Source organism: Halichoerus grypus, chromosome 2 (assembly GCF_964656455.1).
Source record: "Halichoerus grypus chromosome 2, mHalGry1.hap1.1, whole genome shotgun sequence".
NCBI lineage: Eukaryota > Metazoa > Chordata > Mammalia > Carnivora > Phocidae > Halichoerus > Halichoerus grypus.
The window spans coordinates 169,257,929-169,273,790 of NC_135713.1; the positions used below are offsets into that span (position 1 = coordinate 169,257,929).

General features: G+C 37.5%; 1 protein-coding gene across 4 annotated transcripts in view; it reads left to right on the forward strand.

Moving 5' to 3' along the window:
- The window catches only part of ATAD5 (ATPase family AAA domain containing 5), a 48,805-nt gene that overhangs the window by 4,720 nt on the left and 28,223 nt on the right, over window positions 1-15,862 (forward strand). For all 4 annotated transcript variants that reach the window (XM_036116901.2, XM_078063350.1, XM_078063351.1 and 1 more), the window contains exons 2-7: window positions 86-1,989; window positions 2,807-2,915; window positions 6,711-6,875; window positions 8,384-8,510; window positions 9,093-9,174; window positions 15,345-15,529. In XM_036116901.2, the coding sequence (XP_035972794.2) occupies window positions 86-1,989; window positions 2,807-2,915; window positions 6,711-6,875; window positions 8,384-8,510; window positions 9,093-9,174; window positions 15,345-15,529 (2,572 nt within the window). The remainder of the gene's footprint in view (window positions 1-85; window positions 1,990-2,806; window positions 2,916-6,710; window positions 6,876-8,383; window positions 8,511-9,092; window positions 9,175-15,344; window positions 15,530-15,862) is intronic.

Genomic DNA, 15,862 nt, shown 5'->3' on the forward strand with positions numbered 1-15,862 from the left:
AAAATATTAGATCTGTGTTTACAATTTATGTTTTGGATTATTTTATTTGAAATAACTGCTTTTTTTTTTTCTCTTAAATTGATAGGCATGCAAAAAGCGAAGGAAAGATGATGACAGATCTTCCTGCAAAACGATTACAAAATATTTATCACCAATAGGGAAGACTGGAGACAGTGTTTTCTCTTCACCAAAATCCAGTAATATTCTGGATTATTTTAGAAAGACTTCCCCCACAAATGAGAAGACACAATCAGCAAAAGAGTGCAAGCTAAAGTCATCTGCACCATGGCCTGCTGACAGTGGCAAAGGCTGTAAAACACCTTTGGAAGTGTTCTCAAATCTAGAGTTTAAGAAGAGAGGAAAGAGAGTTAATTTATCTCATCGACTAAATAGTGTTAAAACTGAAAATGAATCTCCAATTAAAATTAGTAGTGATAGCAAAGAAGACACTAGTCTAAATAATGATTTTGTAGAAAGTAGTACTTCTGTTTTACTCTGCAAGAATCATGTGGAGGTACTTGCAGAAAGTATTCAAGATAAAAAACACTCAAGCACTATGACCTCCATAAAAAGCTCTAAGAAAGTGAATCCTAAACAAAGGATCACAAAAAATGATTGCAAAAAAATGAGAAAAAGGAAGCACAGGGATATAATAGATCTATCTGAAAGCATACCATTGGCTGAGGAGCTAAATCTCCATCAAAAAGATGGTAAAGATAGGGAACAGATAACCCCTTCCCTAACTAATGAGATCAAGAGTACTGCAAATGACTCCAGAGGTGGTATAACTAAAACAGCCCACTTAAATGATAGTACAATTACTGTCTCCTATGAGGAATTTTTAAAAAGTCACAAGGAAAATAAAGCAGAACACATACCAGACTCTACAATGTCGATTTGTATTCCCTCTGAAACTGTTGAAGATATGGTCAAAAGTGGTTGTATAAGTGACCCAGGAACCTGTGAAATTTCCCAACATGTATGCTATAAGACTGTTACTGTTCTTGCACAAGTTCACCCTATTCCCCCCAGAAAGACAAGGAAAATACCCTCCATTTTCTTGAAACAGAAGCAGTTGGAAATGGAAAATAGTTTGTCTGATCCTGAGAATGAGCAGACTGTTCAGAAAAGAAAATCTAACGTTGTCATACAGGAGGAAGAGTTAGAATTGGCAGTGCTGGAAGCTGGAAATGCTGAGGCTGTGAAACCGAAATGCACCCTAGAAGAAAGACAGCAGTTTATGAAAGCATTTAGGCAGCCGGCATCTGATGCACTTAAAAATGGAGTCAGAAAGTCTTCTGAGAAGCAGAAAGAGCTCAATGAAAAATCTTTAAACGAGGAAGGAAGACACAAGAATTCTAAAAAAATCACGGAAAATCCTAACATTCAGGTGGTTTCAAATGATGGCAGTTCACCGTCACACACTGAGAAAGGAAGTTTTCCTAACAAGAAAAGTAAAAAGCTGAAGAAAAAGGATAAGAAAATGTTAGGTACTGGTACTACCCCAGGTGAAAATAGACAGGGAAATATTCAAAAGAAAGCAGCAACTTTTTCCTTTAGAGATAAACAGAATCAAAATAGACTTAGAATGAGTTTAAGACAAAAGAAAACAGAAGTTTTCAAAAACAGCACATTACTTAACAGTGAAAGTCTTACTTGTAAAGATTTAGTAAATGATGACCCTGTAAAAATTTCTTCTCCGTGTAACAAGAAGTCTTCAAGAAAAACCAGCATACCAGTTAAGGATAAGGTTATACATTCTGAAGCTGAAACTGAAGACAGTTTGGTAAATGTTTCCACACCCAAGCCAACCAGAAGAGCTGTAAGAACCAGCAGCACACCTACTACAATAGTCCTTAGCGGTACCGATTCTGAAGATGGTAGTCCAGCAAAGGCTTCCACTCCAAAAGCAGCCAACTTACTAGAAAAGCATAGTTTATATACAGCAGAATTAATAACAGTACCTTCTGACTCAGAGAGCCCTATTAGGTAAAGTTTTGTTTTTGTTCTGAAGCTCTGAATATTCTGCATATATTATTAGCTGGGAAGGAAAATACTTTGAGGATTGGAGAGTGTTATTTTTTCTAGAACACAGCTGATTTATAAGAAAACAGTTTCAAAAATGCTGTTTATTTTCCACATTTAATTTAAAGCCAGGCATGATTTTAGAAGAATTCTGGATGTATTTTAGATGAGTTCAAACTCTTATCACGGTTATTAATTCCCTGGAGAAATATTTTTCAAATATGAATTTTAGGGGCACTTGGGTGGCTCAGTGGGTTAGCCTCTGCCTTCGGCTCTGGTCGTGATCCCAGGGTCCTGGGATCAAGCCCCACGTCGGGCTTCCCACTCGGTGGGGAGTCTGCTTCTGCCTCTTCCTCTGCCACTCCCCCTACTTGTGCTCTCTCTCTCTGTCAAATAAATAAAATCTTAAAAAATATATATATATATATGAATTCTGTGCATCTAACAAACATGAGATTAAAAATAAGTAAGAGTTTTATTTCTTGGGTAAACGGAGCCATATATTTGAGGTATATACTTGCATGCTGGTTTTGGCCAATGGAAGAGTGATCTTAGGAGGTAATTTTCTGTAAAGCTTATGATTTCTAAAAGGAAACATATTTTCTGAGAGTTTAGCTTTGAGTTTGGCTTACTTTGGATCAGTAGTTTGAATCTAACTGGGAGTATTTTTTTTTTAAGAACTGTCCAGAAATTGGAGCCCTAGTTGGTTCTTTTCTATATTTAATTGAAATTCTTACACATAATCATAGAAATGCTTCTGAATGTCTTTTTTTTTTTCCAGAATGAAATTCACCAGAATTAGTACTCCTAAGAAATCCAAGAAAAAATCTAAGAAAAGATGTGAGAAATCTGAAGCAACTGATGGAGATTTTACTTCTCAGACTAGAAAGGTAATTGAGATATTAGGGGGTTGTGTAAGTGGTATTCTGTTTCCTAAAACAGCAACTACTTTTAGAAGTAGTATGCCAAAAGAAGATACACATATTTTATAGATTGGTTATGTTAACTACAGCCATATACTGTTGCTCACTATTATTCTATTCCTCTGACTAGTTTATTGATCAGTCAACATATCTTACGGTGAGATGGAAGCAATTAATAAGGACAGTATAATTTACTTAGAAAAAGTTTTCTTGGGGACGCCTGGGTGGCTCAGTCAGTTAAGTGTTCAACCCTTGGTTTCAACTCAGGTCGTGATCTCAGTATTGTGAGATTGAGCCCTGTGTCGGGCTCCACACTCAGCCCTGAGTCCGCTTGTCCCTCTCCCTTTGCACCTCCCCATGCTTGCATGTATGCGTGCTCTCTCTCTCTAAAATAAATAAACAAAATCTTTAGAAGAGGAAAAAAAAGGTTTTTTGGTAAGAGTTACATTCTAATCATTTTCCTTAAGGCTGCTTATAGGTCATGATTGAATTTTTGGTTTATTTCTATAGATCAGAGGCTAAAAAGTGGGGTCTGTAACTCTGGTACAGGTCTAAAAACCCTGGTACTGTTGACATTTTGGGCTGGATAATTCTTTGTTATAGGGGACTGATTGTGCATTGTAGGATGTTTAGCAATAACCTGGGCCTCTACCCATGGAAATGCCAGTAGCTCTCCAGCTCCCTTGGTTATGATAACCAAAAATGTCTCCACACATAACAAATATCCCTGGGAGGGAAAGAAATCCACCCTCTCACCCTGCCCTATTGAAAACCACTACCCTAAAGGGAGAGGTAGGATGATATGTAAGAATAATTTAGCTGCTTTTACAAACTAATCTGCTGTTCTCCACTGTGAGAGAATTGAATTCTCTCCAGGGTGAGTAGGTACAGGTATGTGTATGTTGAAAAGCCCCCAGTGTGACTGTGACATAATCCTTGGGTGAATACCACTGCGACAGAAGATTGGTGTCTCTTTTTTTGTTATTTAACAGCTATCATGTTTTTTGACTGTGTATCACATTCCAGGCACTATGCTTAATACTTACCATTAATCTCATAAATATTTAACCCTGTTTTGAAGGAACAGTGGAGCCAAAGGAGGTGAGAACATTCTTAAGAGTAGTTGAAGTGGTGTACAGTGGGATCCAAGCTGCGTGGGGTGGAGTAGAGGCTGGTAAACAGGGAGAAAGTAAAGAGTGCTATCAAGAGAGGTTTCTGATGTAGTCAGGAGTAATCAAGTAAGGCTGGGAGGATGGGTGACTAGGTCAGAAAGTAGGGTGTTGGAAATGACTATTTTCAAGGTGATAGGATTATGATTGGTTTTAGTTTTCTTTATTTTTCTGTTTTGTTTTTTTATAAACATGAACTTTTTAAAATTTTTATCAGAAAAAAATAACTGGGGCGCCTGGGTGGCTCAGTCAGTTAAGCGTCCAACTCTTGGTTTTAGCTCAGGTCATGATCTTAGGGTTGAGAGATTAAGCCCTGGGTGGGGCTCTGTGCTAAACATGAAGTCTGCTCGAAATTCTCTCTCCCTCTCCCTCCCTCCCCCCCGCCACTTACTTGCGCTCTCTCTCGAATAAATAAATAAAATCTTTTTAAAAAAACAACTATTAGAAAAAAACAGTTTTCAAGTAATAGCAGAATTACTTGCCAAAATGTTTATGTGTATGGTTTTTTCCCCACACCTTCACTAAAACATCTTTCTGTGTAACAGTTTCTTTCAATAATTGAGTTGTTAATTTAAATTTAGGTCAATTATTTTGTAAGAATTTATAAGATTTGATCAGCCTGCCAAAAGTTTTGCTAGCAGAACAACAAATCTATTGCTCTACTGTACAGAAGCAAATCTTTATGTTTTCCTAACCCTTTTACATATATTTTGGATATCCATGCCTATGCTTTTCAGTACTTTTTAAAAAACAGCAAACATTGGTTAAAAAAACCAGAAATTCATAAAATTAAAAGTGAAAACTTTTCATCTTCTACTCTCTAGAGGTAACCCACTTTATTATTTTAAAGATTTTATTTATATATTTGAGAGAGAGTGAGTGAGCTTGAGCAGGAGTAAGGGCAGTGGGAGAGGGACAAGCAGACTGAGCTGAATGCAGAGCCTGACTTGGGCTCGACCCTGAGATCATGACCTGAGCTGAAATTAAGAGTCAGACGCTTAACCTACTGAGCCACCCAGGTGCCCCTGGATTTTTTTTTTTTTTAAGATTTTATTTATTTATTTGAGAGAGAAAGAGAGCACAGAGGGAGAGGGAGAAGCAGACCCCTGCTGAGCAGGGAGCCCGATGCAGGGCTTGATCCCAGCACCCTGGGATCATGACCCGAGCCGAAGGCAGACGCTTAACCAACTAAGCCACCCAGGTGCCCCCGGTGCTCCTGGATGTTTTTAATCTAAACATATAAGCCTATAGAATTCAGAATATGGAAAGCACATTGTCTGGAAGATAATATTTAAATGTGCAAGATCACTTAGTACATCAATGGCAAAGTCAGGCCTAAAGGCCAGACTTTATTCTTATCTAGTGCTCTTTTCCATTATTAGTACCTTTTCAGCCTCTCTCCAATGGATTCATCTTAAACGTGACTAAAATCAAAGAACAGATGCCATGAAGGTGGTGGGGAAATAACCAATAATTCTTTCTAATCCATGTGGACATGTAATATAGACATCTCTCTTGGTGTTTTTCACAAATGTAATTATATTTATCTGAATAAATTTCCAGTTAGAAATAAAGGCAAACCAAGTATAACTAGACACATTGTAATTTAATTTCCTTGCTAAGATTTGAGTAACTGTTTCTTTGTCTTTTATTTAACATGATTTGTGATTATAGTCTTCTCTTATATATATTTTTTAATGGACTTTATTTTCTTTAGATTGATTTTTTTTTTTTTTTAATTTGACAGAGAGAGACACAGCGAGAGAGGGAACACAAGCAGGGGGAGTGGGAGAGGGAGAAGCAGGCTTCCCGCAGAGCAGGGAGCCCAATGCGGGGCTCAATCCCAGGACCCTGGGATCATGACCTGAGCCGAAGGCAGACGCTTAACGACTGAGCCACCCAGTCGCCCCTGAACTTTATTTTTTAGAACAGGTTTAGCTTGGGGCGCCTGGGTGGCTCAGTCCTTAACTGTCTGCCTTCGGCTCAGGTCATGATCCCAGGGTCCTGGGATCGAGACCCGCATCAGGCTCCCTGTTTGGTAGGAAGCCTGCTTCTCCCTCTCCCACTCCCCCTGCTTGTGTTCCCTCTCTCGCTGTCTCTCTCTCTCTCTCTCTCGGCAAATAAATAAATAAAATCTTTAAAAAAAAAAAAAAGAACAGTTTTAGCTTCACAGCAAAACTGAGTGGAAGATACCAAGATTTCCCATATACCTCCTGCCCCCACACTGCATAGCCTCCCACATTATCAATACCAGAGTAGTACATTTGTTACAATTGATAAACCTACATTGTCAAATCATTATCACCCAGAGTCTGTAGTTTACATTAGGGTTCACTCTTGGTCTTGTATATTCTGTGGGTTTAGATGTATCATGGCATGTATTCACCATTAGAGTATCATCCATATAGTACGATATCACTGCCTTAAACATGCTCTATGCTGTGCCTGTTCATCCCTTCCTCCCCACTTAACTCCTGGCAACCACTGACCTTTTTTACTGTCTCCAAGGTTTTGCCTTTTCTAATTTTTTTTATTATTAAATATGAAATGTTTGCCACTGACCTAAATTAATATTTCATATTTTTTTGTTTAGGCAAGCAGTGCTTCCAAAAATGTATCTAAAGCAAAACAATTGATTGAAAAAGCAAAAGCTTTACACATTAGTAGGTCAAAAGCTACTGAAGAAATAGTGACTCCCTTGAGACGTTCATCTAGACATCAGACACTTCCTGAAAGGAAGCAATCGTCAGAAACAGAAGTAAGTAGTAGAAATATTTATTGGTATGAGTTCTGTCCTATTTTGCTGCTTGGAGTGGGAGAAGGAAACCATTATAAAGTTATAGGGTAGAACTGTAAGATACCCTTAAGGTGGTAGAAAGAATAATATTTTCAGTTCTGTTTTAGAAGCTTTTGGTTCTTTTGCCTGTAGAATAATACAGTCTGAATCCTTATTAAGTCATTCGAGATCCTTTATAGGCTGAATTAGCCCTTCCCTTTCCTCAAAACAACCACCTTCCTCATACACTATTTGCTCTAGTCACACTAAATTATTTATTTCTCCCCAAACGGTGCAATTTTTACTTTTTCCACTTTGTAGTCTCAGCTTGAAATGCATATTCCAAGTACTCTCTTTTACCTGAGGAATTCCTACTCAAACATTAAGTCCTGCTAAATGCTAACACTTCCTCTTTTTTTAAAACCAGCTTTATTATAGAGATATAAGTCACATACCATACAATTCACTCTTTAAAGTGTACAATTCATTGGCTTTTAATATAGTCACAGAGTTGTGCATCCATCACCACAATTTTAGAACATTTCATTACCCCAAAAAGAACCCCCGTTCCCCTTAGCTGTCACTTCCTAATCTCTCCTCCCCCAGCCGCAGCCAACCACTAATCTACTTCCTGTCTCTATAGATTTGCCTATTCTGAACATTTCATATAAATGGTATCATACATACAAGATACAGTCCTTTGTGTCTGGCTTCACTCATCATCATGTTCTCAAGGTTCATCCATGTGGTAGCATCAGTATTTCATTTCTTTTTATTGCCAAATACCCCATTGTATGGATATATATCACATTTTATTTACCTATTACCTATTGATGGACATTTGGGTTGTTTCTGCTTTTTGGCTATTAGGAATAATGCCTCCACTTGAAAGCTTTACTGATGCCTTCAAGGCAAGTAGACTTACATGGTTTTTTGTATTTTGGTCAATACTGCTCTCACCATACTGTTTCAGAACTACCTGCTTATAGACTAGCTCTCCTCCTGTCCCCTAAGCCCTGGTGTAATCTTGAAGCCAACTCTTGTTTCATCTGTCTGTGTACTGTCAGTGCCGGCTGTATTGCCTGACATGGAATAGATGCTCAGGAAATGCATGCTGACCACATGGAAATGGATCAGACTTCATCTAATACATTTATAGGACGTATAGCTTTCAAAGAGTATAGCTAAAATTTTTATAGTTTGGTCATATTGATTCTTTTGTCTGGAATAAAGTCTGTTGGTTGCTTCTTTAAAAAAGAAGACCCATGGTCATAATAAATCCACTCTTTGATATGGGAACTTATATGATGTAGTGTAGGCTATTGTCACTATATGTTTTCTGTATTAGTCAGGTAGTGTCTGATGGAGAGAGGTATGGAGCTGCTCATGTCATTATCTTACCTATGGCTTCTAGCATCATAATCCTTTTGATATTTTAAAACATCAATTGCATGACATATTTTTAAAATGTTTTTCTTATTCTGTCTTAGGACTCTGTAATAATAATCGATTCAAATCGTACTTCTTTAAAGCATCCTGAGAAAAATCAGAAGAAACTTCAGTGTCTGAATGATGTGCTAGGAAAAAAACTAAACAAGACTCCTAAAAATGTACCTGGTAATCAAATTTGATAATGTTTATGATGAACATTAGAATGTTTTAGAGGGATTATATTGCTCTGAATGCTGTCATTTTAATTTAATTCCCTGTCTTCTACAGTGTACACTTTTAATTATATTAAGTGTTCCTATTTTAATAAGTAAAGTTAGAAGGTAGTGAAGAGTTTTATAAAGGTAATTGAGTCCCTTCAGGTTATTTCATTTCTACCTATCTATTTAGCCTCAGTTAAGTTTAGAGGTTCCCAAACCTGATGGATCATCAAAATCACCAGAGTAAATTAAAAAATTTCTTAAATCTTTAGGCCTTTCCCTAGGCATATTGACTAAGAATCTCTGGAGGTGGGTTGTGGGAATCTGTAGTTTAAAAAAAAGTTGCCAGGAGATTCTGATAATGATACTGGGAGACCAGATCATTATATAGAAATTTTTTAAATTAAAAAGTTAGGTTTTTTAAGGTTAAAAAAAGTTAAATGGGTTAATTTTTTTTAAGTTTAAGAAGGTAGAGGTATAATTTGAAAGCAACTGGAAGTAAGTAGAGATTATAAACATTGACACTAACCTAAGTATTTATTTTTCTAAGGGAAAATGAAAGTTGCTCCTTTATTTCTTACCAGAAAGGCTCAAAAAACAGCTGATCCTGTTCTTGGTTTTGATGAAAGCAGGTCAGTCCAATACAAATTTTTAAATGCCGAAGTATCTTACAGAATGTTTTTTGTATTTTTTCCTTTACTTTGATGAGAAAGCATGTACGTTATCATTTGAGGCTTTAATAAATGCACTTTTAAAGATGACGATATTGACAGTGCTACAACTGCAATTTGAAGATCAGACACTTTTGTGGCCCATTTCTAGATGAAACTGTGGAGAAATAAACAAACCAAAATCACTGAAGAACTGATTATGAACTTATTCAGTAAATATTTAAATACCTGCTATGGAGCGCCTGGCTGGCTCAGTCGAGGAGCGTGCAACTCTTGATCTCGAAGTCATGAGTTTGAGCCCCACACTGGGGGTAGAGATTACATTAAAAAAAAATAAGTAAAAATAAATGAATAAAATAAAATCTTTAAATACCTACTATGTACCAGGCAATGTATTTGGCACTGGGAATATTATGGGAAGAAAACAAGACACATTCTCTGTCCTCATGAGGCTTATACTCTAGAGGAAAGATAATCTCTGATTAAACATTAATTGGGCCAACAAATGAAAAATTGCAGTTGTATTAAGGAGAGGTACCAAGTTCTACTAAAGTTTATATTAAGTGGATTTGGTCTGGTCAAGCAAGGCTTTGCTGAGGAAATGTCACCTGAACTGAAGGATGAACAGGAGTTCATTGGGGTGGAACAGTGTTCTAACCAGAGGGAACAGTCTGCAGAGTCCCTGTAGCTGGAAGGAGCATGGCAAATAGAGAAGGTTGAAAGAATGCCAGTGTGACTTGAGCACAGAGAGCAGAGGGGAGAGAAATGTAGGATTAAGCTGGAGAGGTGGATGCCAGCCCACGTAGCACCTTTGGACCATGTGCAAGAATTTTGTCATTACACCAAGGGCAATAAGAAGCAGTCAGAGGGTTTTAAACATAAGTATGGACGTAAACATTTGGAATTTTGGAAAGTTTATTCTGACTGCTGGATCAGTTTGCTAGATCAAAATCCATAATGATTAATTAGATCTGGGGGCTGGGGGTAGGAGAGAGGAAGGTGTGAGGATGACACTTTAGTTCTGGTATCCCTGTGCAAGTGTATGGCATGATGGCAGAAGACCAGGTTTAGGGACATCATGGTTCAGGTTATTTTTTCCTCTTCCACTTTTATTGAGGTATAATTACATATTGTTAAATGCACAAATCTTTTTTGTATTGAAGTATAATTGACATACAATATCCTGTTAGTTTGAGATGTACATAATAGTGATTCGATACTTTTATACGTTACAAAAAGATCCCCATGATAAGTTACCATCTGTCACTGTACAGAAAGTTGCTGCAGTTGATGACTATACTTGCTGTGCTGTACATTTCATCCCCGTGACTTAACTGGTTTATGACTTGAAGTTTGTACCTGTTAATCCCCTTCCCCTATTTTGTCTGCCCCCTCCCCTTTCCCACTCTGGTAGCCAACACTTCGTTTCCTGTGTCATCAGTCTGTTTCTGTTTTGTTTGTTCATTGGCTTTGTTAAATGCATCATTCTTCAGCATAACGGTTTTCAAAAGTACATTAAATCAAGATTTAACCTATTTCTTTTACTCCTGAAAGGTTACTCTTTTTCTGTTACTCCCATCCTACCACAACAAAAGGTTACCACTATCCTGATTTCATCACCATTGATTAGTTTCATTTCTGTCACCATGGATTAGTTTCGTCAGTTTCAGAACTTCGTGTAAACTTTATATTTCTTTTATATCTAATTGCTTTTGCTCAGTACACACACTTTTTTTTAAAAATCAACTTTATTCAGGTATAATGTACATACAATCATATGCATACAATATCAAGTAAATAGTTTGAGGTTTAACAAATGCATACATCTGTGTAATCTCCCCAACAATAAAGAGAAAGCATTTTCATCACACTCAAAAAAGTTCCTTTGTGCCTCTTTGCAGTTAATCCCTGCCCCCAACTCCCGTGCAATTTCTGATCTGTTTTCTGTTGATTTAGATTGGTTTGCCTTTTCTAGAATTTCATAGAAATGAAATCATACGGGAGGTACACTTTTGTCTCTGGCTTCTTTCAGTCAGGGTAATGTATCAGTAGTCTGTTCTTTTTTATTGCTGAATAGTATTCCTTATATGAAAATACCACAGTTTGTTTATCCATTCTTTTATTGATGGTCATTTGGGTTGTTTCCAGTATTTGGCTATTATTAATTAGGCTGCTGTGAACATTCCATACACGTGTGTAAACAGTGTTCTCATTTCTCTTGAGTAAATACCTAGAAATGGAATTGCTCTGTCACTGGGTGGGTGTATGTTTAACATTATAAGAATCTGCCGAGCTTTTTTCCCAAGTGGTTGTTCCATTTTACATTCCCACAGGCAGTGTATGAGAGTTCCAGTCCCTAACACTTGGCATTTCAGACTTTTTTAATTTTAGCCATTCTATATAGGTTTACAGTGGTATATTATTTTTTATTCTTTTACCTTTTATTATTTTTAATCGATTAGTTAAATTTTTAAACCTCATTGAGGTATAATTTACATATAGTCACCTTTATTGAAAGCATGTAGCTTGATGAGCTTTGTCAGTTGGATATGTAGTGAACGCACCACCCCTGCCATACAGATACGGATTTATTTCCATTGCCCTCTGAAAGACTCCTCATGCCCTCCAGCAGTCCTCCTTCTAGTCCCGGCCCAGACAAGTGCCAATCTCTTTTTCTCTATGTTAATTTGCATTTTCTAGAATTCTTTATTAGTGAAATCATATGTACTCTTTTTTTAACCTGGCCTCTTTCATTCAGTGTGCTGATTTTGAGATTTATTCATGTCCTTAAATACAGTCAACTCTTTTTTTTTTTTTTTTTTTTAAGATTTTATTTATCTATTTGACAGAGAGAGACACACAGAGAGAGGGAACACAAGCAGGGGGAGTGGGAGAGGGAGAAGCAGGCTTCCCGCGGAGCAGGGAGCCTGATGCGGGGCTTGATCCCAGGACCTGGAATCATGACCTGAGCCGAAGGCAGACACTTAACGACTGAGCCACCTAGGCGCCCCAAATACAGTCAACTCTTGAACAACATGGCTTGAATGGCGCAGGCCCCCTTACATGGATGTTTTACATTATGGTGCTGTAAAATGTATTTTCCTTAGGACTTTCTTACTATTTTTGTCTCTAGCTTACTTTATTGTAAAGAATATAGCATATAATACACACAACTTAGACTATGTGTTAATCAACGGTTAATGTGAGTCAGGAAGGCTTCTGGTCCACAGTAAGCTATTATTAGTAGGTAAATTTTGGGGGAGTCAAACATTACACATGCATCTTTGACTGCACAGGGGGTCGGCACCCAAACTCCCACGTTCAAGGGTCAACTATGTATCGGTAGTTCATTGTTATGTTTTTGCTGAGTAATATTCCACTGTATGGATACACCACTTTTTTTTTTTTTTTTTTTTTTTAATTTTTTTTTTTTTAAGATTTTATTTATTTGCGAGAGAGACAATGAGAGACAGAGAGCATGAGAGGGAGGAGGGTCAGAGGGAGAAGCAGACTCCCTGCTGAGCAGGAAGCCTGATATGGGACTCGATCCCGGGACTCCAGGATCATGACCTGAGCCGAAGGCAGTCGCTTAACCAACTGAGCCACCCAGGCGCCCTGGATACACCACTTTTGTCCGTCTCTTCTCCTGTTGGTGGACATTTGGGTTGTTTCCAGTTTTAAGCTATTGTGAATAAAGATGTTAGGAACTTCATGTAGAATTCTGCTGGGATTTTGCTAATGATTGTATTAAATTGTGAGAGAATTGATATCTTAATAATATTAAGTCTTCTGATCCAAGAACATGGTATATATTTCTATTTGTTTTTAATTTCTGTGGTTCTCAATGTAGAGGTTTTATACGTGTTGTGTTAAATTTATCTCTAAGTATTTCATGTATTTAATATTATTGTAAACGGTATTATTTTCTAATTGTTGATTTGTAGTATATAGAAATACAATTGATTTTTTTTTTTAACCTATAGATCCCACAGTCTACCATTTCATCTTATATGCATTTGCTTTAGCCAGTAGAATTGTTTGAAGGAAGAAATTTGCTGGTTTTGGACTACTTAAGTTTATTAGAATTATTCTTATGTTCCTAAATTGGTGTGCGATGAAAGAACTTAAAAAATAATTTATGTTGAAATAACTTTAAGAAAGTTGCCAGAATACTACATATTCCCCTTCACCAAGAACTCCATATCCCCTTCACCAAGATTTCCCATTTCCTTGACCGTTTTTATTGACGTGCGCAGACTGCGTTTGTTGTAGGATGACTCTCAACCTGGGTCTGTCTGATACTTCCTCACTATGAGACCACGGTTCTACATTCTTGTCAGGATTACCACAGAAACGGTACTCTGCTCTTCTCAGTACATCACATACAGTGGTGTATGTGACCTTAACCCCTCTCCTCACCAGTGATGCCGACCTTGAGCAGCTGGACTCTTGACATCTGCTGTATTTCTCCACCTTAAATTCACCCTTTCCCTTTGAAACTGATTCATATTTGGGGGAAGGCATTCTAAGATAATGCCAATATCTTGTTCTTCAGCAGACTTCCAGTTATTAGCATTAACATTGATGGCTTCCACCTGGATTAACCACACTGTGATCATTGTCAAATGGTGATTAGTAGCTGTTGCTGATTATCTCTTGTTTTTCTATTTGTTGGCTGCTATGAGAAAGTGCTTTTACATATCTCATTTACCTATTTATTCATTTATTCATTATTTCCTATTTTTTTATGGAATTTTAATCCATTAATTTTTATTTTGATAACTCAGATTGTTTCTCATTTAGCCAGTGGGAGGCTTTCACCTTGGTTTCTGTGCCCCTTTGACACATCCCCGTCATTTATTCAGCATTCCTTACTTTCTGAAACAGGAAGATGTTCCAGGTTCATCTTTGATTTGCCCTGTCCCAGCTTTGTAAAACAGCCTTTTCTCCACAGAGCCCTGGTTCCTTTTAGTGGAGGATGGTATTTAGAAACCAAGATCTAGGTGCTTATTTTACTCATTGCTCCTGAGGTATCAATGCTTCTAGGCCTTCTTAGCAGATAAAGCTAGGAAATACACACATACACACACACGCACACACACACACACCCAAACTATTTATAACTGTATATAACACATATTGTATAACATATATATAATATGTATATATTTTACATTACTACCTTAAAGTTTACCTTCTGCTATAGGCACATACTCTTTTTTTTCTAAGATTTTAAGTAATCTCTACAGCCAACATGGGGCTCAAACTTACAACTCCGAGATCAAGAGTTGCATGCTCTACCAACTGAGCCAGCCAGGCACCCCAGGCACATATTCATTTAGCTACAGCTTCACCCATCTTTTCCTCCTTCCTTCCAATTAACAGTAAAAAAGGTACACCACCTCTTTTCTAAGATTAATTCCTTCACTCTGGCTTTAGATCTCATCTTTCCCTCATTTCTCTCAAATAGAAAAGGAAACGAGAAATGGAAGTTTTTGTAGCCTCTTTTTAATTACCAACCCAAATTTCTGTTTGTAGAGAATATGACAATCCTCACTCTGTATATGACAGGCTAGGAAGGGCAAATAAGCTGTGATACCACACTCTCCCCCCTCCACTACTCCAGCATCCCATCCTCCCCTACCCCCTCACCTCCCTCCCACTGAAGTCAAGACTCTTACGATTAGCAATATGAAGATAAGCCAGGTAAAACTGAGGCATCAGTAGTAAAGGCCCTAATGTTCTTGCTATTATTTGGGAAACAGTATCACATTAGAAATTTTTGCATTAACTTTTTGAAATATAACACTTATTTTGTTTTCTGATTATAATATAAATGCTTGTTTTTTAAAAAAGAAGACAAAAGACATAAGGGAAAAAACTCACCACTCAAAGATAGTCTCTGTTAACATTTTGGTGGATGTCCTTCAAATGATTTTTCTATATATACTTATTTTTACTTAATTTCTTACAACTGATAGACTTGTTTTTATGATAAGCAAAAATGAATTTGACCAGCTAACATTTCAGGAAGCTGATTTTTTCAAATTAAATTAGAAGTGTTTTATAGTTTATTTTTTTTTAAGTGTGTATAACCTTAGCTTTCTTCTTTCACATCATTTTCTTGAAAGTCAAGATACATCCGAAAAGTCTCAGGATTATGATGTGCAGTTTAAAGCAAAGCGTGACTTTCTAATGAGTGGGTTGCCGGATTTGCTGAAACGACAGATCGCAAAGAAAGCTGCTGCATTAGATGTGTACAGTGCAGCGAGTGCTGGTTTCCAGAGAGTCGTCCATGTACGACAAAAAGATGATGGTGAGTTTGTCATAATGAAATATTTTTAAATGTTGGAAGTAACGTGAAACCGTAAGTTGACTTAAAATGAGGCTAAGGTTTAAAGATAATTCTTAAGGGGATTTTAGCGGGAATTCGAAGGATGTGTTTCATTCTCTCTTCCTCAGTCTTGTACCCACTTTCCGAGGTTGGGGGGGGTCGGGGCAAGAGAGCCAGCAGCATCCTCATCCCTTAGCCGCTGTGCACCCCCTGTGCTGGTGAGGAACAGGCACGTGGGTGGGACCCCAGCGGATATTGTTCTCCAGAGAGGCACTGTGTTCTAAATGGAACGCAGTGCTCTTTACACACGTAGCC